Raw genomic sequence first — 23,562 nt, forward strand, 5'->3', positions numbered from 1 at the left:
GATCTTCTGATGGCCCCTGGGTTTTGGCCATTGTGTGACAAAGAGTGTTGGACTGGATGGGCCAATGGCCTGATCCAACATGGCTTCTCTTATATTCTGAAAGCTGCTAGTGGACCTCCTGATGGTCCCTGGGTTTTAGCTATTGTGTGACACAGAGTGTTGGACTGGACAGGCCATTGGCCTGATTCACCATGGCTTCTCTTATATTCTGAAAGCCGCTGGTATACTTCCTGATGGCCCCTGGGTTTTGGCCATTGTGTGACACAGAGTGTTGAACTGAACGGTTCATTGGCCTGGTCTAACATGGCTTCTCTTATATTCTGAAAGTTGCTGGTGGACCTCCTGATGGTTCCTGGATTTTGGCCATTGTGTGACACAGAGTGTTGGACTGGACAGTCCATTGGCCTGGCCTAACATGGCTTCTCTTATATTCTGAAAGCCGCCCGTGGACCTCCTGATGGTTCCTGGATTTTGGCCATTGTGTGACACAGAGTGTTGGACTGGACAGGCCACTGGCCTGATCCAACATGGTTTCTCTTATATTCTGAAAACCGCTGGTGGACCTCTTGATGGCTCCAACATGGCTTTTTTTATATTCTGAAAGCTGCTGGTGGACCTCCTGTTGCCTCTGGATTTTGGCCACTGTTGAGACACAGAGTGCTGGACTGGATAGGCCTGATCCAAAATGGCTTCTCATGTTCTTAATTAAGGATAATGTGACTGGAGTGCGCACGGTCCCTTCCCTAGGTGTGTATTTGCCTTTTGTGATTGCAGAATGGGACTCAGATTCCCTTTGCTGGTTTCCTTAAGACATCTTGCTGCAAACATATTCTAAGTCCTTGAGGGGGTGTCTCTGAGCTAGTCCCTAGAGAATCTCTCAAGAGAAAACCAAAGTTCATCCCTGTGTTCTGGGTATTGCAGCCCTTAAGGACTTGGAGACATGAAGAAAAGCTGGTGGTGCCTTTGTGCCTTTCGTATAGAATGTGTCACATCTGTGCAGCTGAACAATCTCCCTGCATTCTTCCTATTGGCAACATCGACAACACCTGCACAGTTTCTGTTCTTCCATCCTCAGACTGAAAGCATATTTTGGGCTGTATACACCAGCTGGGTAAGTAGGAACACTTCAAGCAATGTAAGGAGTCTACCTCCCTGACCTGGATGTCCCAGGCTAACCCAATCTCATCAGATTTCAGAAGCTAAGCAGGGTTGACCTTGGTTAGTACTTGGATGGGAGACCACCAAGGAAAACCAGGGTCACTATGTAGAGGCAGACAAACCACCTCTGTTTGTCTCTGCCCTACCTTGGATGGCTCAGACTAGCTTGAACTTGTCAGTTTTCCAAAGCTAAGCAGGGCTGGCTCTGTTTGGACCGGGATGGGAGACCACCAAATAAGTCCAAGGTTCCTATGCAGAGACAGGCCATGGCAAACTACCTCTCTCTACCCTGTCCTGGATAGCAAAGGCTAGCCTGATCTCGTCAGGTCTTGGAAGGTGAGCTGGGTCGACTGTGGCTGATACATGGATGGAAGACCACCAAGGAAGTCCAGGGTTCCTATGCAGAGGCAGGCAATAGCAAACCACCTCTGTTCATCTCTTGCCTTGAAAAGTCTATGGGTTTGCTGAAAGCCGGCTGTGACTTGATGGCACTTTGCACCACCATCACCACCTCCACCTCCATCTCCACCAAAGGGTTCTACCCAGGGGTAGAATTCTAGCAGGAGCTCCGTTGCATATTAGGTCACACACCCCTGATGTAGCCAATCCTCCAAGAGCTTACAAAAAAGAACCTTGTAAGCTCTTGGAGGATTGGCTACATCAGGGGGTGTGTGGTCTAGTATGCAAAGGAGCTCCTGCTAGAATTCCACCCCTGGTTCTACCATCAAATGAGCCTACTGAGGTCTCCTTTCCTTTGTCCGAATGCTACTTAATGTGCTCTTTACAAAGGACAACCTTTTAAAACTGTCTGATGACAAGACAAAATTTGCAACCACATTGGTGACTTTGTGGGTTCTTTGTGTTGATTAAGGAGACTGGAGAGAGTTACGGCAAAGGAGTTCTTTAGCTCTAGGTGAGCTAAGGGTAACATCTGGAGATGCTATAGTGCAGGGGTGGCCAAACTTGCTTAATGTAAGAGCCTCGCAGAATAAATATCAGATGTTTGAGAGCCACAAGACATGAACATTAGATGTTTGAGAGCTGCAAGGAAGGAAAATAGGATATAAATTTGGGGGGAGAGAGTGGTGGAAAAAAGCAACTTTACTTTAAATGCATTCTCCATCTGGCTTGGCTTGGAGAAGTGATTTAAAGAGACAAATGCCTTCTCCAAGTCAACCAATGGGGCAGTTAAAACAGAGGATACCAGTTTATTTTCTTGGTGGTCTGTTATAGCCCTCCCTCATTGCCTTTCTATATTTCTAGGCAGGGAAACCAAGGACATTGTCGGACACTAGAGCAGGACAGGAGAATCGTATTTCTTTGCATCAGAACTCATTGGTATAGTTGGTTAATATAGAAGAGTTTTGCCCAGTCCCAGAAGTGTAATACTGAGTGCAGTAAATAAATCTCCCAAGAGGTATATTTCAGAAAGGTACGTTTATTCAAGTAGATCCAGTTCACATCCAGCTTGTAAAGAAAGGAAGAGAAAGAATCCTAAGTTAAGAGTACTTTCTTTATCACAAACGGCCAGCTTGTCTGGCATCATGTGTGTGGGAGTATGAGGGTGCTGTCTCTACAAGAGAGACCTGCAGAGATGTGAGTCTCCAACGGAAGGCCATGTGAAGGCAGAGTGAGAGGACAAAGGGAGACAGAGGAGGGGGGGGGGAATCAGAGGGCAGCTCCCAGGTTAAGTCAAAGATAGGCATTCCATTCAAGGAGATAACACCTATATACACTTACATACTAGAATCCCTCCCCAATGTCCAGGCTTGCTCAGTTGCTCACTCCTTTGTCTAGAAAATGTGCACGCCACCTCTCTCAAGACCTGCTATGAGAACTTCACAACTAAAATAAAATTACACAGCCATCAAAACTAACTTTTTTAAACATCAGAAAAACTATCACTCCTTATATAACCACCATCTTTCCCCTTCTGCCAGACGACACAGGGTAGTGGTATCGTTTGTGCGGCACGTTGGAAGAAATGTGCAAAGTTTCAGAGGGTAGCCTTGTTGGTTGGCAACAGAGAAGCTAAATTTGTGCCCAGTAGAACCTAAGAGACCAACAAGATTTTTGGGGCATGAGTTTTCAAGGGTCAAAAATCACCCCTTGCAGCTCCTTTACAGCTGCAGGGAACCTGATCCAAGTCCCCTCCCGAGTCTGTTTGTTTCAACAGTTATGTGTTGGGGAGAGGGCAGTGATTCATGTAGACAGTTATGTATCCAGAATGTTGGGTCAGTATCCTAGAAGGAGGAGGTGGTAGAGAACAGGAAAAGCACGTTTTGCTGTGCTGTGTAGTGTAGTGATTAAGAGTGGCAGACTCTAACCTGGAGAACTGGGTTTGATCCCACCACTTCTCCACATGAAGCCTGCTGGGTGACTGTGGGTCAGTCAAAGCTCTCTCGGAACTCTCTCAGCTCCACCTGCCTCACAAGATACCTGTTGTGAGGTCCATCAGTGGCTATTAAAAGAGGACCGAAGACCAGCAATTTATACCCCGCCCTTCTCTCTGAATCAGAGTCTCAGAGCAGCTTACAATCTCCTTTATCTCCTTCCCCCACAACAGACACCCTGTGAAGTGGGTGGGACAGAGAGAGCTCTTCTAGAAGCTGCCCTTTCAAGGACAACTCCTACAAGAGCTATGGCTAACCCAAGGCCATTCCAGCAGGTGCAAGTAGAGGAGTGGGGAATCAAACCCGGTTCTCCCAGATAAGAGTCTGCGCACTTAACCACTACACCAAACTGGCTCTCTTAGCCATAGGGTATTGATGCAACTCTGTCTGGGGCAGTGATGCTCTGTATTTTTGGGGCTTGGGGGGGGGCAACAGTGGAAAGGATTCTAGTGTCCTGGCCCCACTGATGGACCTCCTGATGGCACCTGGATTTTTTGGCCACTGTGTGACACAGAGTGTTGGACTGGATGGGCTATTGATCCAACGTGGCTTCTCCTAAATTCTTTGTGGGGAGAGGAAGGGAAGGTGATTGTTAGCTACTCTGAGACTCCTTAGGGTAGAGAAAAATGGGGTATAAAAACCTCCTCCTCCTCTTCTTCTTTGCTCAAAATTGCATGATTTTTCTGGGCACATCAGTTTCTACTACCCAGAATGGATAACTAGATGGTGGTGGGAGGATCATGTACCTAGGAATTGATAAGGCTTCTCATTTTCTTATGTTTTTTATCCATCACCAGTGTCGGACTGATGAATCACAAGAACATCACTCTTGTATCAGAATTCTTGCTCCGTGGCTTCTCATCCAACCCAGAGGTTGAAAAACTTCTCTTCCCATTTTTCCTCTCCATGTATCTCCTCACCCTCCTGGGGAACATAACGATAATCTTGTTGATCCGCTCTGATACGCAGCTCCGCCAGACCCCCATGTACTTCTTCCTCAGCCACCTCGCAGTAGCTGATTTGGCTTTTGCCAGCACCGTCACCCCCAAGGTACTTGAGAATATAATCTCCCGAAAGAAGACCATCTCCTACTATGGCTGCTTGGCCCAGATGTTTGCAAACATACATATCGGCAATGCAGATAGCTACCTTTTGGCTTCCATGGCCTATGACCGCTACGTGGCCATCTGCTGCCCACTGAACTATTCCACCATCATGAGCCACAAACGTTGCCTCCAATTGGCCACAACATCCTGGACGATCACCATGTTCCACGCCACACTTTATACCTTTTTGATGTCCCGCGTTGAATTCTGCGACCCTGGGGAAATCCCTCATTTTTACTGTGACCTTTATCCGATTCTGGATATCTCTTGCTCTGACAGCAAAGTCATAGATCTAGTCTTGCTGACTGAGGGGGTGGTGGAGATTTTGGGGCCCTTTGTTCTCATTATCATTTCCTATATGTTCATCTTCTACACCATCATAAGGATCCCATCGGCCACTGGGAAGCGCAAGGCCTTCTCCACATGCGGATCCCACATTTGTGTGGTGGTCATGTACTTTGGTGGTATCAGCTTTGTTTATTTCAAACCAAATTCTAATCTTGCAGAACGCCAAGATACCTGGGCCGCTATGGTATATACCATGGTCAACCCCATGGTCAACCCCTTCATCTACACCCTCAGGAACAGTGAGATGAAGGCAGCCCTGAAAAGAGTAATTAAGAAGCATTTTTGTTAACCTTGATGGGCCATGCTAGAGGTATCTGGAAATTTCTGAAGTATCTCAGGGGTTGGTGTATAGTACTGTGGAATACAGTGTTTCAGTGTGGTTCAAGAGCACCCATGTCCACAAACTTTGTGTCCAACTCAACACAACAATGAGAACCATTAGTGGATGTATTAAACCCACTCCAACCTATTGGCTACCCACGTTGTGCCACATCACTCCCCCTCATCTCCAAAGACATAAGAACATAAGAGAAGTTATGTTGGATCAAGCCAATGGCCCATCCAGTCCAACACTCTGTGTCACACAGTGACCCAAAAGACCAGGCACCATCAGGAAGTCCATCAGTGGGACTAGAAGCCCTCCCACTGTGCCCCCACCCCAAGCACCAAGAATACAGAGCATCACTTGCCCCAGACTGAGATTTACAACAATACACTGTGGCTAAGAGCCACTGATGGACCTCTGCTCCATATGCTTATCCAATCCCCTCTTTAAGCCGTCTATGCATGCAGCCATCGCCGCCTTCTGTGGCAGTGAATTCCAGGTGTTAATCACCCTTTGGGTGAAGAAGTACTTCCTTTTCTCTGTTGTAAAGGATAAAAAAAGATGCTCTTCTTCATGAATATAGAAAGTTCATCGAAAACAGAGAGTTTTCCAAAACACAAAGACATGGCTGATGCCGACCTATCCAGACTAAGATCCCGACACTCACCCGTAAGATCTGCCCGAATCCTGCAATCACAAAATTTCATTCTAGGGGATGCATGGTTGTGAACGTTGATGCGATCAGTTCCCTCTGATATCCATAACCTGATAAACAAACACCAATGAGAGGCCTGCAGGTTTTGATTTGCCACATAAAGTATGGAAGACGGCTAACAGAATACGAACAGGCTTTGGCAGTTGTGCAGACCTGCTGTTTAAATGGGGCAAAGTACCAGGACATGAATGCGATTGCAGGGCAGCCCACCAAACTAATTTCTGTCTGTCACTGGAATGCGAGCATTGTGCTTTCCGGAGAGAGGAGATGGAGCTCTTTGAATTCTCTCCAGATGTGACTGAGTGGATTGAAAATCTAGATACTAGAATTTAGGGAGACTGTCCAACTAGTCTGCTTACTTGTATCAACTTGGTTACATATTTTATATTCTTATATACTTCCAGTATGATGTAGTGGTTAAGTGTGCGGACTCTTATCCGGGAGAACTGGGTTTGATTCCCCACTCCTCCACTTGCAGCTGCTAGCATGGCCTTGGGTCAGCCATAGCTCTGGCAGAGGTTGTCCTTGAAAGGGCAGCTGCTGTGAGAGTCCTCTCCAGCCCCACTCACCTCACAGGGTGTCTGTTGTGGGGGAGGAAGGTAAAGGAGATTGTGAGCCACTCTGAGACTCTTCAGAGTGGAGGGCGGGATATAAATCCAATATCTTCTTCTTCTTCCTATGTGTAACTCCGCCATACTCTAAATAATATAACCAAAGGCTGTATCTTCCGACGTTGCTCCCCTCCCTATTTTACACACCCCACCAACCCTCTTAACCTAGATCTTCAATACTGGTTATGTATTTTTTAAATGCAAGGGAAATATTGACTAAAGATTCAATGTGATTTATATTTGCTTAAAATGTTTTCAATGGGTTGCTATTGAACACGAAATAAACTAATATATATATCTATTTACTATCCACTGAAATAATAGCTTCGCTTCACTTAGTTTGCATGACGACACACAGACCCAGGTTCAGTGGCATCAGTTACAACAGCATGACCACTCAGCAGGGGTATTTTGTAGAAAAATAGGTGGCAGAGCTCATTAGCATAACTCATTAGCATATGCCGCCCCCTCCCCAGCCAAAAGCAATCCGATGCAAGAAAGGAGAGCCCTGGGCCAGCGAGGCCTGCTTGGACTGGCAAGAGATCCAGCCAACCCAAGCAGGCCTTGCTCACCTGGGGCTCTCTTTGCCCCCCCTAGTCAAAAGGCCAGCAAGCTACCTGCTGCCCAAAATCACAAAAGAAGTGGAGAAAGGATGGCACGGGCTTCTCCAGAGGTTAATGAGGGCTGCTGTGGGTGTGGCAAAGCCCCTGGTGGCTGGCTCACTGTCCACTCTCCTAATCTAGGGATTGTGATGCAGCTGCACCTCCTATTCAATGGACAAGGTAGGTGGGGAGGAAGAGGGGGAACCCTCAGAAAGGTTCAGGAGCTGTGCTCCTGTGAGCTCCTCCTGAATCTGAGGCCCGCTGCTCAGACAGCTTCTATACTGCTATACGTTCCTCTGTCCCTTGTTTCCAGTATTATGTCTGGACTCCTTCCTTAATTCCACCTTTCATCCCTGTCGCCAAAAAAAGCCCAAAACAAAACACTAAATTAAGTGGGGAGTCACTTCTCAAGTTCAGTGTCACACAGCCAGGGCCGTTGCTAGGGTTGCCAATCTCTTTATGAACAAACTTGAGACGGAAAAAATTTTCAATGAAAATTGCAATCCTCTTTTGAAAGAGATATTTTTTTTACCAGATTTATAGATGATTGCTTCTTTGTGATAAGACACACAAAATATGCAGCAGAGCTCATGAAGTGGATGAGCACAATGCATGACAAGGTGGAATTTACTTACCAGGAAAGCACTAATGATGTACCTTTTTTAGATACAGTTGTGAACAAAACTACTGAGAATAAGTTGGCAACTAAAACCTACAGAAAGCCAACAGATAGGAATGCTTTTTTACAGTATTCATCATTCATCCATGTGCTTTGAAAAAGAATATACCATATGGCCAGTTTGTAAGGTTGAGAAGAAATAGTACCCTAATGTCTGCTTATCTTGAGGATAGTGATAAGTTGGCATCTCATTTTGTTGGTAGAGGCTATCCAGAAAAAGATGTTAGGATGGCTAGAAAAAGGGCTGCTAATCTAGATAGAACACAGTTACTAAAACAGAATCCCAGGATGAGAAATACTAGATTACAATGGGAACTAGAATTTAGCAGACTATCTAGCAGAATTTGTAATGTGGTAAGGAAGCATTGGCACATTGTAAGTGATACTGGAGGTTGTGAAATGCCACCACAAATAGAATTGCGTCGCACTTATTCCATTAGGGATAAAATGGTAAGATCTAGAGAATACCATTCGGTCACTCATACTCTTAAAGGGCACTTTGCTTGTAAAAGGTGTACAATTTGTCATTTATCTATGAATGTCAAAGAGTATTATTTTGCTGAAAAGACTAGACCATTTTGTTCTGAATCATTACTCTACATGTGCTACCCGCTGTGTTGTGTATTTGATCATCTGTGGGTGTGGCCTAAGGTATGTTGGCAGCACTACTCGAGCCCTTAGAGTACGTATTCTGGAACACAGGAGCAGACTTAGGAACCATGTGATTGAAGCTCCTATGGTCAGCCATTTTATGCAAGAGAATCATGACTGTGAAGATTTTTTTTTTTTCACCTTATACAAATATGAACAAACAGATAGAAATGTTGACGTGCACAAGATCCTGCTGCAGAAAGAGGCATACTGGATACACCAGTTGAATTGCATTTCTCCATATGGACTGAATATGACCAACGATTTGACATGTTTTTTTATGAATGGTCTTCTTTATAATATTATGAGTGCTGTGCATAATTTGCCTGAATAATTATAGGATTTTATATTCTTTGTATGGAATATTTTCTATGTTGTATCTGCTGTGATATAGTTTGTGTCTTTTAGCATGTTGCATTAGAAATATGTTACTTTACCTTTAAGAGGTTTGTGTAATGGCAGCTGTAAATGAGATGTTTGCCTTTTTAAACATGTTAGTTGCACCATTAGGGTGCGCAAGAAGCCACATACTGAGCTGTAGCCGATGTGAAATTGCTGCTGGAGACGCTCTGCGTCCCTCTTTTTTGAAAATTGTGTAAAGAATCTATATAATTGAATCAATATGTAAGTATGATATATTTTTTCACTGGAAGAGGGTTGGTGGTGTCTGAATGTCCTTCTGATATTTTTGTATAATATTTTCTTTTGTTAGTGGTCCCAGGTCTGATGAAGACTGGAAAGAAACAAGTACTTAATCGATTGGCTTGTCACCACACTACTTTGGGACTTGAATGTACATGTTTTGGACATTTGGACTGGTTTCTATATACTTCTTAGTAAATTGGTCACTAGCTTGCATTTTTTGTTGTGTAATCCCCAGGTGGGGGCAGGATATCCCCTGGTTTTGAGGCCCTCCCCCTGCTTCAGGGTCATCAGAAAGCGGGGTGGGGGGAAAGGAAATGTCTGCTGGGAACTCTATTATTCCCTATGGAGACTTATTCCCATAGGAAATAATGGAGAATTGATCCACAGGTATCTGGAGCTCTGAGGGAGCTGTAATTTGAAGTAGAGGCACCAAATTTTTAGTGTAGCATCTAGTGCCTCTTTCAACCCCCCCCCCCAACTTTCAAAAAGATTGGACCAGGGGGTTCAGTTCTATGAGCTCCAAATAGAGGTGCTCCTATCCTTTATTATTTCCTATAAAGGAAGGCATTTAAAAAGGTGTGCTGTCCCTTTAAATGTGATGGCCAGAACTCCCTTGGAGTTCAATTATACTTGTCACACCTTTGCTCCTGGCTCCACCCCCAATGTCTCCTGGCTCCACCCCTCAAGTCCCCAGATATTTCTTGAATTGGACTTGGCAACCCTAGTCAGTGTTAGGCTTTTTGGCACCCTAAGTGAGGCTACCTACTTGCGCCCCCCCCCCCCATGATGGCCTCCAAGCACTCCTCAGTGCACCTGCCCTCCCCCCCCATTGGCCCCAGGTTCAAGTCCTGCCCAGTCTGGCCTTGGGAGGCTGCTGGGGCAGAAAGTGTTTCCAGGTCAACAGTCCTTTGGCACTCCAGGCAAAGCCCCTCAGCCAGATGGGGAGGGGCATGGCAGCCTCACCTGCCTGGCTCAGCGAGGACCCAGAGGAAGAGGAGAGAAGTGGCTTCCATGGGATATAATGCCACAGAGTCCACCTTCCCAAGTGTCACGTTCTCAGGGTGCAGGCAGGCGGGAGTCCAAAGCCAGTCCAAGGTCCAAGTCCAGGAAGTCAACCAGGAGCCAAGTCACCAAAGCAAAATCACAAACTGTAATCAGAAGTCAGTGTCCAAAAGCCAAAGGGTCAGGGTGCCAAGGAATTCAAGCAGGTCAGGGTCTGAAATCAGGAAGGAGTGTGGCTGCAAGCCGGAGAATTGACTTGTTGCTTCCAAAAGGTTACCAGGTCCTGGGTGGGAGATATATTGGAGTCTCAATCAGTCTGCTCCATGGGTGGCAGCGACTCTGCTAGAACTCAGGGCTGAGAGATCTGAAGCATTGGCATGCCTCATGTCTTCGCTCTGAAAGTTCTTTCTGGAGCCTGCTTCGAACTCTTGAGATGGGAGGGGGAGAGCTTGGAGGAGATTGATTGTCAACAGCTGACACTGGTACCTGGAATGTGGGGAGAGTGATTGATGGGGCAGCTGCTGGTTGTTCAGCTGAGGAACTGGCTGGCAACTCTTCCAGGTCTGTTAACCCTTCCAGCTCCCCCTCATCAGGGCTCATGACACCTGGCAGCTTTTTCTCCAGGGGAACTGATCTGCGTTGTCTTGAGATCAGCTGTAATAATGGAAGATCTCCAGCTACCACTTGGAGGTTAAGCAGCCAAAGTGAGACATGGATAAAGGGGCGGGGGCATCCAAAGCAACGCTTCTGTGTACCGGAACGCCTTAAAACGTATCTCTTAAAGCTATAAAGATTCACATACACTTTTAGAACAAATATTTATAAAGCTTAAACATTGCAATTTACACAAGTGAATGCAACATAAGGGAGAAAGGAACAAAACGTCTAGTAAATTTCTTGCAAAGAGTCTCGCTATTCAACCACAAAGTCTTCTCTAGAGAAGGTGCAAATACCAAATTCCCACGATGAAATGCAGTAAAAGACCACCTCTGTAACTCCAAGGAATGGGCGACCTAGGCAGCTGGCAAGGATTAACATTGTGCGGTGTTGTTCATTCTTTAAATCAATCAGAGCTAAACGAGGTCTCCAGACATTCAGAACCCGTTTTCACCTCCCAGGCTTTCTCCAAGCTTCAATTGTGACAAGGCACTTCAACAAAGATCCGTAGTTCCAGCTTTTCTTACAGTTCCAAAGTTGGTAACAAGAGGAAGCCGTGGAAAAGACACATGCAAAGAAACCCGAAGGCTCACAGCTGAAAATTACTGGCAACAATAATTTTACAAAATTGTGAATATAATTATTTAGAAATTCCAAATGTGCAGAATAAACAATAAAAGCAAGTGCCTCCTCTGCTCCCCGCTAGATCTGGCCCTGCCAGACTCCAGTACATTAGCATTTCAGACCTGTTGAATGGACCATGGTGAGCGATTGGGTACTTGGTTTGAGCATCCTGACCTAGCCATGGGTCTGTGTAGGCTCTGTCCTCAGCCTCCAGTGCGGCTTCTGTCCTGCAACTACAGTCCCAGATGTTCTGATGCTGAGCATCCCTGTGCCCTGGCCATGAGGTCAAGTCTTGCCTGCCCCAGCACATTTCTTGCAGGGTGATAAAGTGGGGATACCCAGTCTGAACTTGCAGTGCCATCACATGTAGGAACCTGGGGGATCCTGGAAGGAATGGCCATACATGTGATGGAACACCCATTTGGGAAGGAAGTCCACTTTTGCTGTCTTCCATTGGCTCTCGGTTGCCCAGAATGGACCTGAAATTCCCTCTGGATTCCGGTGTCAACTTGATGGTCTCTCAAGCACCACTTCTGGGTTTGGGCCATGAGTTTTAGCAACATGGAGAGCCAGTTTAGTGTAGTGGTTAAGTGTGTGGGGTCTTATCTGGGAGAACTGGGTTTGATTCCTCACTTCTCCACTTGCAGCTGCTGGAATGGTCTTGGGTCAGCCATAGCTCTTGGAAGAGTTTGTTCTTGAAAGGGCAGCTTCTGGGAGAGCTCTCTCAGCCCCACCCACCTCACAGGGTGTCTATTGTGGGGGGAGGAAGGTAAAGGAGATTGTGAGCTGCTCTGAGACTCTGAGTATAGGGCGGGATAGAACATAAGAAAATAAGAGAAGCCATGTTGGATCAGGCCAATGGCCCATCCAGTCCAACACTCTATTTTCTCCATTGGCTGAGGCTCCTCCTTTGGGGAGGAAGGGTGGGTGGGATAGCTTGCTTTGCAAGGCTCTCTCAATTGCACAGCAGAGTTTCTGAGTTAAGCTTTTCTTCCTTCTATTGGCTGCGGCTCCTCCCCCTCCTGGTCCCCTGGGGAAGGAAGGAAAGAACCAGAGCTTCCTTTGCCCAGTTCTCTGTATCCCTTGGGAGAAATACAAAGAAAGCACATTTAAGACCAACAAGTGCTAATGTTTTAAGCTTTTTTTTAAAAAAAAATTAATTTGTCTATCCTTTATAAAGTTTATATGTCTGCAACCTTTATAAAGTTTATATCTCTGGGACAGTGGCTCAGTGGTAGAGCATCTGCTTGGTAAGCAGAAGGTCCCTGGTTCAATCCCCAGCATCTCCAACTAAAAAGGGTCCAGGGAAATAGGGGTGAAAAACCTCAGCTTGAGACCGTGGAGAGCTGCTGCCAGTCTGAGTAGACAATACTGACTTTGATGGACCGAGGGTCTGATTCAGTATAAGGCAGCTCCATATGTTCATATAAATAGGTACACACATGGCCTGGCCCAACCCATCATGGCTCAGCCCAGCAAGGTCTCATTTAAGTCAGATCCGGCCCTCATGAGTTTGACACCCCTGTGCTGGACCTTACGCAAGTCCATGATATCTGACCGGATTTACGTGATGGCTCTTTCCCTGCCAGGTCATGGGTCAACATGACTTGGGTAATGGTGGTGGCAGTTCTTCTCATTATAAATGGCAGTGGTCTTGAGCATGGTCTTCTGGTAGGGAGGCTAAGGGTGGAGGCAACTCTGTCACACTCTGCATCCTCCCTCTGAGTGTGGTAGGTCCCTGGTGGGTCTCTTGGTCCCCTTCTCAGGAGGGCTTGCTGGAAACATTAGGCTAATTGGCAAAGCCCTTGAGTTGGTGTCTTCGAGATCGTCCCTAGAGAATCTCTCAAGAGGGAATTCGGCTGCACCATCCTTCCTCCCTGAGTTGGGGATATCACAGCTCCCCAAAGTCCAAAGACTGAAGAAAAGCTGGCGGCACCACTGCATCACTGCCTTCTGATGCTATACCAAAGGATGAGCCAGTTCTGCGCAACAGAAGAATATCCCTGCATCTTTCAGTTCAGCAACATCAAGGAAACATTGGCAGTTCCATCTCTTGCTTTGGCAAACTGGAAGGGCATTTGGGGCTGTCTTAATCAGCTGGGTAAGTAGGAACACTTTGTGCACTGAAAGGTTTCTACCCTCAACAAGCCTACTAAGGTCTCCTTTCTCTGGGTGCCACCTAATGTGCTCTCTACAAAGAACAGCTACTTGGAACCTTCTGATGACTGGGAATAGTTGCAGCACATTTGGCAGGATTCTGCTGGCGACTGGATGTTTTGCAATGATTAAGGAGACAGGAGAGAGTTAAGGCTAAGGAGGTCTTTAGGTCTGTACGGGCTATGGGTGATATCCAGAGATTTTTTCCTCCTCCAAAATTATAAACTCTGCCCCGTGGCGCAGAGTGGTAAAGCTGCAGTACTGCAGTCAGAGCTCTCTGCTCATGACCTGAGTTCAATCCCAGCAGAAGCTGGGTTCAGGTAGCCGGCTCCATGTTGACTCAGCCTTCCATCCTTCTGAGGTTGGTAAAATGAGTCCCCAGCAAGCTGGGAGAAAGCGTAGGTGACAGGGAAAGGTAATGGCAAACCACCTCGTAAAAAGTCTGCAGTGAAAACGTCGTGAAAGCAAGGTCACCACAGAGTCGATAATGACTGGTGCTTGCACAGGGGACTACCTTTACCTTTTACAAACAGCTTACATAGAATAAGAAAAACTTTTTAAAAACATAAACTCAACTCACAAGTAATGGTACATGAATTAAGTCAAAGAAAAGAATTCAGCAAAACTGACTCTCAAAAAAGGTGACCACTTTTCTATTACAGATTGATGCTGAGACACCATAGCACGAGTTTAAATCAGAAGAGGGATGTATTGCATTTTTATTGGCTGATGCCATTCCAGATGTTAACCTTAAGGTGGCTACTTTCATCTTTTTAGCAACAAAAATAAGGAAGAAGATAACCACACCCAGCCATACAAGAATTTTGGCCAAGTCATAGTCTCATTCTGTCACGTTGTTTTATTATTTAGGTTTTAAATCTTGTTCATAGTTCTGTATTTTACTATGCTTTTTTAAAAGAAATGTTTTAATTTTTATGTCTAGAAGTAAACCGTATACTTTGGGGAGTTTGCTGGGTTGTTATGGCCTATGGCTACAACAATAAAATACTTTACTTACTTACCACAGCACGTGACGTGATTGCACCTCATCAGTAATTTTATCCAGTATAAAGTACCCAAATTTTGAGATATCAAACACATGTATTAGGAAATCACTCATCTTTCCAGTTACAAACTATAACTGCTTCAGCTGCAGTAAGTAAAGTCATTATAAACTCTCAATCCAGTTTCGAGGCAGACCCAGATTCGACATCCAGGGATACTACACCGCTGAAGAATCCTAGTTGCCACAAAACGCACAGCCTCGTCCCAGAGGTCCCTGCATGCAGTCCAGGAGCTCTCTTCCCAGTTCCTAACAGACTGCCTTTTAAATACAAACATACCCAAAGTGAGCAGACACCAACGTGCCCTGACCCTCTTTGCTACTTCCCAGCTTCTGGTGTCTCAAGAAAGTCTTTTAAACCCTTTGAAATCATGTCCCCAAAGTCCTCTGTTCCTGTTAACAAGTTCTAACACAAGTCCAAGTCCCTAAGGGACATTTCTCTGCTCGTCCTTGGTCTTTCCTGGCTTGACAGGGTGGCCAGCCCCAGCGACTCCGCACTGTAATGCCATTCCAGATGTTAATCCGCACTGTAATCCCCATTCAACTGGCTCACCTTTCTGCACGTGAGTGCAACTTCTCTGTTGTCCATCTCAGCTGGCCTAAGTGCCACCATTGCCTCGTATTTCTCTGTTGCTTCACTGTCTAGTGCAGTTTGGTGTAGTGGTTAAGTGTGTGGACCCTTATCTGGGAGATCCGGGTTTGATTCCTCCACTTGCACCTGCTGGAATGGCCTTGGGTCAGCCATAGCTCTGGCAGAGGTTGTCCTTCAAAGGGCAGCTGCTGGGACAGCCTTCTTAGCCCCACCCACCTCACAGGGTGTCTGTTGTGGGGGGAGAAGACAAAGGAGATTGTAAGCCGCTCTGAGTCGCTGATTCAGGGAGAAAGGCGGGGTATAAATCTGCAGTCTTCTTCTTCTTCTTTTTTTCCCCTCTGGCACAATTTCTTCTTCAGCCTCCTCCTTGTTTGCCTATTCTGATGCTTCCCCACCTTCCTTGCCTCCTCTTGCAGTCTTCAGCGTCCCAGCCTTTGCTGATGATTTTCCAGCTGCCTCTCCCCCACTCCCCAGTGTGAGTCCTTTCAGTCTTATTTAAAGTTCCTGATTGCCTGTTTGTTTCATAAATTACTCTGCACTGGAACTGTTGGTCACAGAGCCAAGCAGTGGGGTAGTGATCTCGGACTCAGTGCCGGATTAAATCCTGTGGAGGCCCCTAGGCAGTCAAAATCTTAGGGGCCCCCTTGCAAATTATCTCTGAGTCTGAGTGCCTGCCACACCACCCATGGGCCTTGCTGCAGCCTGCAGGCACCTTCTTAAAAGCTCCTTTTACTAAGCTGCAAGGGAGAGGCAGAGAGAGGCAAACTTGGCAAGGATGCCAGCAGCAGCCGCACCAGGGATGTCGGGCAAAGAGCAGCTCAGTTGCTGGCTGTGCGTGAAGGCTGGGAGGGCTGCAAGCAGGGGGGAAACCTGGCCCGGGGCCCCTAAAGGTGTGGGGGCCTATAGGCCAATGCCTACTTGGCCTAATTGTTAATCCGGCTCTGCTTGGACTTGGTTCTGAGTGGGTCTCAAGACCTAGTGAAAGATGTAGAGGTTGTTACACTAGTTGGGAACAGTGACCACAATGCTATTAAGTTCAGCATTCAGATCAAAGGAAAGCTATTCCTTAAGTACAAAACTGTAGCCTTCGATTTCAAAAGTGAGAACTTTACAAAAACGAGGGGAATAGTAAAAGGAAGCTGAAGGGCAAAAGATAAGAGGAAGAAGAGGAGGATGGATTTACACTCACCCTTCACTCAAAGTCTCAGAGCAGCTTACAATCTCCCTCCTTTCCTCTCCTCACAACAGATACCCTGTGAGGCAGGCGGGGCTGAGAGAGCTCTGAAAGAACTGCTCTCAAGAGAACAGCTGTGGGAGAACTGGACTAATCCAAGGTCACCCAGCAGGTTGCATGTGGAGTAGGAGTGGGGAATCAAACCCGGTTCTCCAGATTAGAGTCTGCCGCTCTTAACCACTACGCCAAACTGAGGGAAAAATCAGCATGGCTTCCACAAAGGGAAGCCCTGCCTCACCAACCTTTTGAAGTTCTTTGAGAAAGCAAACAAGCATGTAGGTAACAGTGACCTCATAGACACTATATACCTGGACTTTCCAAAGGCTTTTGACAAGGTACCTCGCCAATGACTCTTGAATAAACTTAGCAGTCATGGGATAAGAGGACAGGTTCTCTTAATGGATTTCAAACTGGTTAAAGGACAAGAAGCAAAGAGTAGGATCAATGGGAAGTTCTCACAGTGCAGCAGTGGGGTCCATAAGGATCAGTACTAGGGCAGGTACTATTTAATTCATTCATAAATGCTCTGGAACTAATAGGTTTTGCAATTCCAATGTTACCAGAGAATTACTTAATGGGTAAGTGGTTAGATTTAGACATTAGTAAGAGAACTAAAAAACTGATATCTATCTTAGTATCTACTGCTAGACTAACTATTGCTTTAAAATGGATTGACAAATCTCTACCTACTATAGACATTTGGCAAACAAAATTAAGGGAACACTTTATTTTGAGCAAAATTTCTTACCAAACCTCAAATGCTCTGTTAGAACATTATGAATCAAAATTTGTAGCAATTTGGTTTCCGGAAACAAGTTATATGACTGAAAATAATATCTTAAGAGAGAACCCATTGTATAAAACTATGAGCGTTTTCGCACTGACCTTACTTGGCAGCGACGTCCCTCTTCACTGCGCAGCGTCTGCGCGGATTTCGCACACGTTGCTCCGCAGAACCCGGAAGAGCCGCAAAGTCCCGCGGCTTTTGCATCGCAAATGTAAACTGTTTTTTGGCCACTTTACATTTGCGACGCAAAAGCCGCGGGACTTTGCGGCTCTTCCGGGTTCTGTGGAGCAATGTGTGCGAAATCCGCGCAGACGCTGCGCTGTGAAGAGGGACGTCGCTGCCGAGTAAGGTCAGTGCGAAAACGCCCTATGATTTATTTTTAAAAAGAAAAAAAAAACAAGAAAATGACTATTTGTAACTTCTGTGCTTTACAACTGAATATTACTACATAGTAATATTACTACTATATTACCTGTGCTTGAAATATAGTTATAATGAAGTTATGTATAATAGGTAATTGTAATCATTTGTTTTTTGTAATTTGCAACTGAACTTTAAATTGCAATAAAAATATTACATTTTGAAAAAAAAAAGTGATTTGGAACTAAGGGAGAGTAGTGTCGTGGCCAAGTTTGCAGATGACACAGAATGATTCAGGATAATGAAACCCAAGACTGACTGTGAAGTGACAGTACACATAACATACAATACGGTATGCACTTATTAACACTGACTGGAACAAATAAACCAATGAAATCAGACCAGACTGCAAAGTGTACTACTAAGAGTTTACTGTTTTATATGTAATGTCTACTGCACAGTGTCTGATCTCTATCACCTAAAGGCCCATTTAGTTTTAATCAACATTGAAAGTGCACCGTATTATAAATGATATATTTTGCTTAATCTTTTTAATGTATGCTTTTCACTTCAACTTTTTAGGTACTCTATTCCATTTTGGGGTGGGGTTTTTGCCCTTTCTTTGGCGTTGCTGTGCCTCACAATGGAGACCCAGAAATTACCCAACAAGTGCTCATCAGAAGATAAATGCAAAATCGCTAATTCTGCACAAAAATGAAGATATATTCTCTAGCTTGGGCATGCAATACATGACATTCAGAATCCCCAAGTTCCGTCACACTATTAGTGTCTAGGTTTCCTTGGTTACCCATAGTAATTAGATTTGAACTTGGTTTAAGTCTTCAGTATAGGCATCAGATACCCAGTTGCTGGATAAGAACATAAGAGAAGACATGTTGAATCAGGCCAATGGCCCATCCAGTCCAACACTCTGTCACAAAGTGGCCAAAACCCCCAGGTCCCATCAGGAGGTCCACCAGTGGGGCCAGACACTAGAAGCCCTCCCATTGCTGCCCCCCCCAAGCACAAGAATACAGAGCATCACTGCTCCAGACAGAGTTCCAACAATGCACTGTGGCTAATAGCCACTGATGGACCTCTGCTCCATATGTTTATCCAATCCCCTCTTTAAGCTGTTAATGCTTGTAGCCGCCACCACCTCCCGTGGCAGTGAATTCCATGTGTTAATCACCTTTTGGGTGATTAAGAGAAGATGGATGGAAAATTATATGTGATGTACAAATGCTGTAATAAATCCCAAAGGCTGTTTCTTTAAACAAAACCAAATAGAGGGGCAGTGTTATGATAGACAAACATGAATTCAGAATGCCGGGTCAGAGCATGGTGGAGGATTTGGAACAAAAAGCAGGGGGGGGGGGGCGGGGAGTGAACAGATAAGTGGTTAAGTCTGCCGTGATAACTCATAGCATCTCTGCTCAAAACTGCATCTTTTCAAACGGATGTGTTTGCTTGGCAGCTCAGTCTCTACTATGCAAATTGGTATCTAGATGACAGAGGAGGGTTGTGTGCCTAGAAATCTGTCAGCCCAAACTTTGGTTGTAGGCCTCTACTTTTCTTCTTATTCTCACCCTTACAGCTGCGTCGGACCAATGAATCACAAGAACACAACTCCGGTCTCCGAATTCTTCCTCCGTGGATTCTCCTCTCAACCAGAGGTTGAAAAACTCCTCTTCCCACTTTTCCTCTTGATGTATTTGCTCACCCTCCTGGGGAATGTCACCATCATCTTGCTGATCCGCTGTGACAGGCACCTTCTCCAAACCCCCATGTACTTCTTCCTCAGTCACCTTGCAGTAGCTGATTTGGGGTTTGCCAGTACCATTGTCCCCAAAACGCTACAGAACTTGTTATCTCAGAGAAAGACCATCTCCTACCATGGCTGTCTGGCCCAGATGTTCTTCTACATACATATCGGCAATGCAGATAGCTATCTTCTGGCTTCCATGGCCTACGACCGCTACGTGGCTATCTGCAACCCACTGAACTATTCCATTATCATGAATCACAAATGTTGCCTCCAGCTGACATCTATATCCTGGACTCTCACTATGTTTCACTCATTGATTTATACCTTTTTGATGTCCCATGTTGAGTTCTGTGATCCTGGGGAAATCCCCCACTTTTTTTGTGACCTTTATCCTCTTCTGGATGTCTCTTGCTCTGACTCTTACCTGATAGATCTAGTCTTGATGACTGAGGGGATAGTGGAGATCCTGGGGCCGTTTGTGCTCATTATCATTTCCTATGCATTCATCTTCTTCTCCATCTTGAAGATTCCATCTGCCACTGGGAAGCGCAAGGCTTTCTCCACATGTGGGTCCCACATCTGTGTGGTGCTCATGTACTTTGGTGGTATCAGCTTTGTTTATTTCAAACCGAATTCTAATTTGGCAGAACGCCACGACACCTGGGCTGCTATGATGTACACCATGGTCAACCCCATGGTGAATCCCTTCATCTACAGCCTCAGGAACACTGAGATGAAGGCAGCCATGAAAAGAGTCATTAGGAAGCATTTTTCATTAATTTCCAAAGGGCTGAAGTAGTGTTTTCTGGGAGATACCTTGTTGGGTATCCCATTTTTTCTGGGAGATATGTCATTGGATATCCCATGAGGCAGGGGTTTTTTTTTGGTATTAGGAAGTCCTTTGCATTTTAGGTCACACCCCCTGATGTAGCCAATCTTCCAAGAGCTTACAGTAGGCCCTGTAAGAAGAGCCCAGTAAGCTCTTGGAGGACTGCCTACATCAGGGGTGTGTGGCCTAATATGCAAAGGAGTTCCTGCTACAAAAAAAGCCCTGGTACTCGTCCTGCCTTATTGGAAGAATGCTGAGGGCTCAGTCAGTTATTTCTTTAAAAGGAATATTATTGGTTTAATGGTACATTGGATTTATATCCTGTCCTTCCCACCGAAGCAGGCTCAGGGTGGCTCACAACCAGTAAAATCACAGTAACATTCCAACACATAATACATCATAATTAGAATTCAAAACATTAAAACAGTCAGGTGCTAATATCATTTGATATCATTTTATTTCCCACGACGTTCAGTATTTCATTCCTTACTTACTATATTGGTTTTTCAGAAACAATTAAAGGCTAGCCGAATTAGTGTTGTCTTACAGGCCTTCCAACTTAAATATATATAACTTGGAGGAAAATGCAACCCGGGTGATTATATCCTTATTCTTTGTTTTATGCTAGTCATATATGTGATAGCTCCCAGAATGAACCTTACAAGTTCTATTCTCTTTTTTCCACACCCAATGCTATTTCTCTTTTCTGCTATCCAGTCTCTTTAGCTATATGACAACCCAGATAGTTTCCTTCCTGCAACACTCTCCTCTCCCCTATCATGACTGAACCCTCGCCTTGGTTCCACCCTTCAATGTGAACACAATTACCACAACATACTAGGGATGGGCACAAATTGAACCATGTGCATACCATAGAGCAATGGCATCAAACATGTGGCCTGAGGACCAGATCAGGCCCCCGGAGGGCTCCAGTCAGGCCCACGAGCAACTCACTGTCATCTGCTGCCTTCTTTCTCTCTCTTGCTTCCTTCTTTCTTTGCCAGGCTTGCTCAATTGCGCAGGAGCTACAGGGCAAAGCCTCTATTTTGGTGTAGAGAGCCGGTTTGGTGTAGTGGTTAAGTGTGCGGACTCTTATCTGGGAGAACCGGGTTTGATTCCCTACTCCTCCACTTGCACCTGCTAGCATGGCCTTGGGTCAGCCATAGCTCTGGCAGAGGTTGTCCTTGAAAGGGCAGCTGCTGTGAGAGCCCTCTCCAGCCCCACCCACCTCTCAGGGTGACTGTTGTGGGGGAGGAAGGGAAAGGAGATTGTGAGCAACTCTGAGACTCTTCGGAGTGGAGGGCAGGATATAAATCCAATATCTTCTTCTTCTCCATTGGCAAACCAGAACATGAAGCAACTTATGTACAAAAGTTCGCAATGCCCAGCCATTTCGTGTTTTCCCGTGGGTCTTAGGCTCAAAGCATTTGCCAGGAGATTTCTGCAATGAATGCCAATAAATCAAAAGTAGGTTTGCAACTTACAGACACACACCTGAACAATACCTGAACAGCATACTCAAGATTGCTACAGCACAGACATTGTCTCCAGATTTTGATGCAATAATTCAGAGCAAGAGGAGTCATTTATCAGAGACTGTTAAATAAACAAAACATTACAAGAGTGCTAATGTTTTAAGCATGTTTTATTTTAAGTTTTTTTTTAAAAAATCTTTAATTTGTCTGTGTCCTTTATATATCTCCAGTACCTGGCATCACATTTTATGATACACTTTAACTGGCCCAACAAGGTCTCATTTATGACAGATCTGGCCCTGATAGCAAATAAGTTCAATACCCCTGACATAGACACAAGGAGAAACAAAAGTCACTTCCCAGTTATTACTTCCCAGACTCCAGGAATTTCTGAAGCCAGCATTGGCAATGCTACTACTAAGACAAGTGGGACAAGATGGCTATAGCTTCGGTTCCTAAAAAATAGTCATTGCCAGTGTTCCCTCTAAGCTGAGTTCGCGTGAGCTAGCTCACCGATTTTTAGCCTTCAGCTCACACATTTTTGTCTTAGCTCGGGAAAAACGGCCTCAGAGCAAATTAATATATGCAGGAGCTCACAATTTAAATGCCAGTAGCTTACAAAGTAGAATCTTTGCTCACAAGATTCTGCAGCTTAGAGGGAACACTGGTCATTACCAGTCTAGGAGAGTCAGATTTTTTTTTTTAAATACAAGACTCACTGAGCTACGATGACGCCTTCTCCTAGAGCGAACAGTGCAAAGCATTTTGTTTGCACTGGGGGGAGCACCCAGCACAAGAAAAAAGCAACTGCAGCTTTGCACTTGGTTTCAGCAGCACCTCCTGCTTCATGCTCAAACAGCCTACTTTGCACTATTTGGGCTTAGCAAGCTTGGCATTTGGTCCAGACAGCCCAGTATTTTCACTGACTATTTGGGGGAAATTGAAAAAAAATTACCAGGCACTGAAATGTCCAGTCCGTTTTAAGTTAATCTCAGAGAGAAAATACCAGACTGTCTGGGTCAATACTGATCACCTGGCAACCTGACTTAGTAGTGTTATCATCAGGGGTGGAATTTTAGCAGGAGCTGCTTTGCATATTAGGCCACACCTCCCTGATGTAGCCAATCCTCCAAAAGCTTACAAGGCTCTTTTTTGTAAGCTCTTGGAGGATTGGCGACATCAGGGGTGTGTGGCCTAATATGCAAAGGAGCTCCTGCTAGAATTCCATCCCTGAGTGTTGTCATCTACCTACCAAAATGATTTTAAGGTAGGCGAGGATGCCGTATGAAGTCACCACTCTTGATTTTTCGTCTCTTTTCCAAGTGAGCTATGGGGAAAGGAACTGGACCAGGATCTCCCAGTTCACCTTCTCAGGATTCTCTGTCCCACAAAGATTCCATGACATCAACAGGTTTTTTGCCCTTTGACATTTGGCAGTGCCTGATAACAATTCCTGCAGACCCTCTCTGACATAAATCTTCCTCCGCTCCTTCATGTGCTTCTTCCTCAGTCGCTTGCCACTGGATGATCTTGGTTTTATCTCTGTCATCAGGGGTCATTTTGGAGAAAAACAGGTGGCGGAGCTCATTAGCATAATTCATTAGCAAATGCCACCCCCCCACCAGCCAAAAGCAACCCGAGACAAAAAAGGAGAGCCCCGGGAGAGCGAGGCCTGCTTGGTCTGGCAAGAGATCCAGCCAGCCCAAACAGGCCTCACTCTCCCAGGGCTCTCCTGAGTCAAAAGGCCAACAAGCTACCTGCTGCCCCAAATCACGTAAGAA

General features: G+C 45.4%; 2 protein-coding genes across 2 annotated transcripts; both read left to right on the forward strand.

Annotated features, from left to right (window-relative positions):
- The first annotated feature begins 4,358 nt into the window (after positions 1–4,358).
- Positions 4,359–5,294, forward strand: LOC132581801 (olfactory receptor 1L1-like). Its single transcript, XM_060253213.1, has one exon. The coding sequence runs from the start codon at positions 4,359–4,361 to the stop codon at positions 5,292–5,294; it is 936 nt and encodes a 311-aa protein (XP_060109196.1).
- A 14,025-nt stretch (positions 5,295–19,319) lies between these two features.
- LOC132581802 (olfactory receptor 1G1-like) lies at positions 19,320–20,276 on the forward strand. The gene has a single exon (XM_060253214.1). It carries the CDS (start codon positions 19,320–19,322, stop codon positions 20,274–20,276), a length of 957 nt encoding a protein of 318 aa, XP_060109197.1.
- The last annotated feature ends 3,286 nt before the right edge of the window (positions 20,277–23,562 follow it).

This window comes from Heteronotia binoei, chromosome 13 (genome assembly GCF_032191835.1).
Source record: "Heteronotia binoei isolate CCM8104 ecotype False Entrance Well chromosome 13, APGP_CSIRO_Hbin_v1, whole genome shotgun sequence".
Lineage (NCBI taxonomy): Eukaryota > Metazoa > Chordata > Lepidosauria > Squamata > Gekkonidae > Heteronotia > Heteronotia binoei.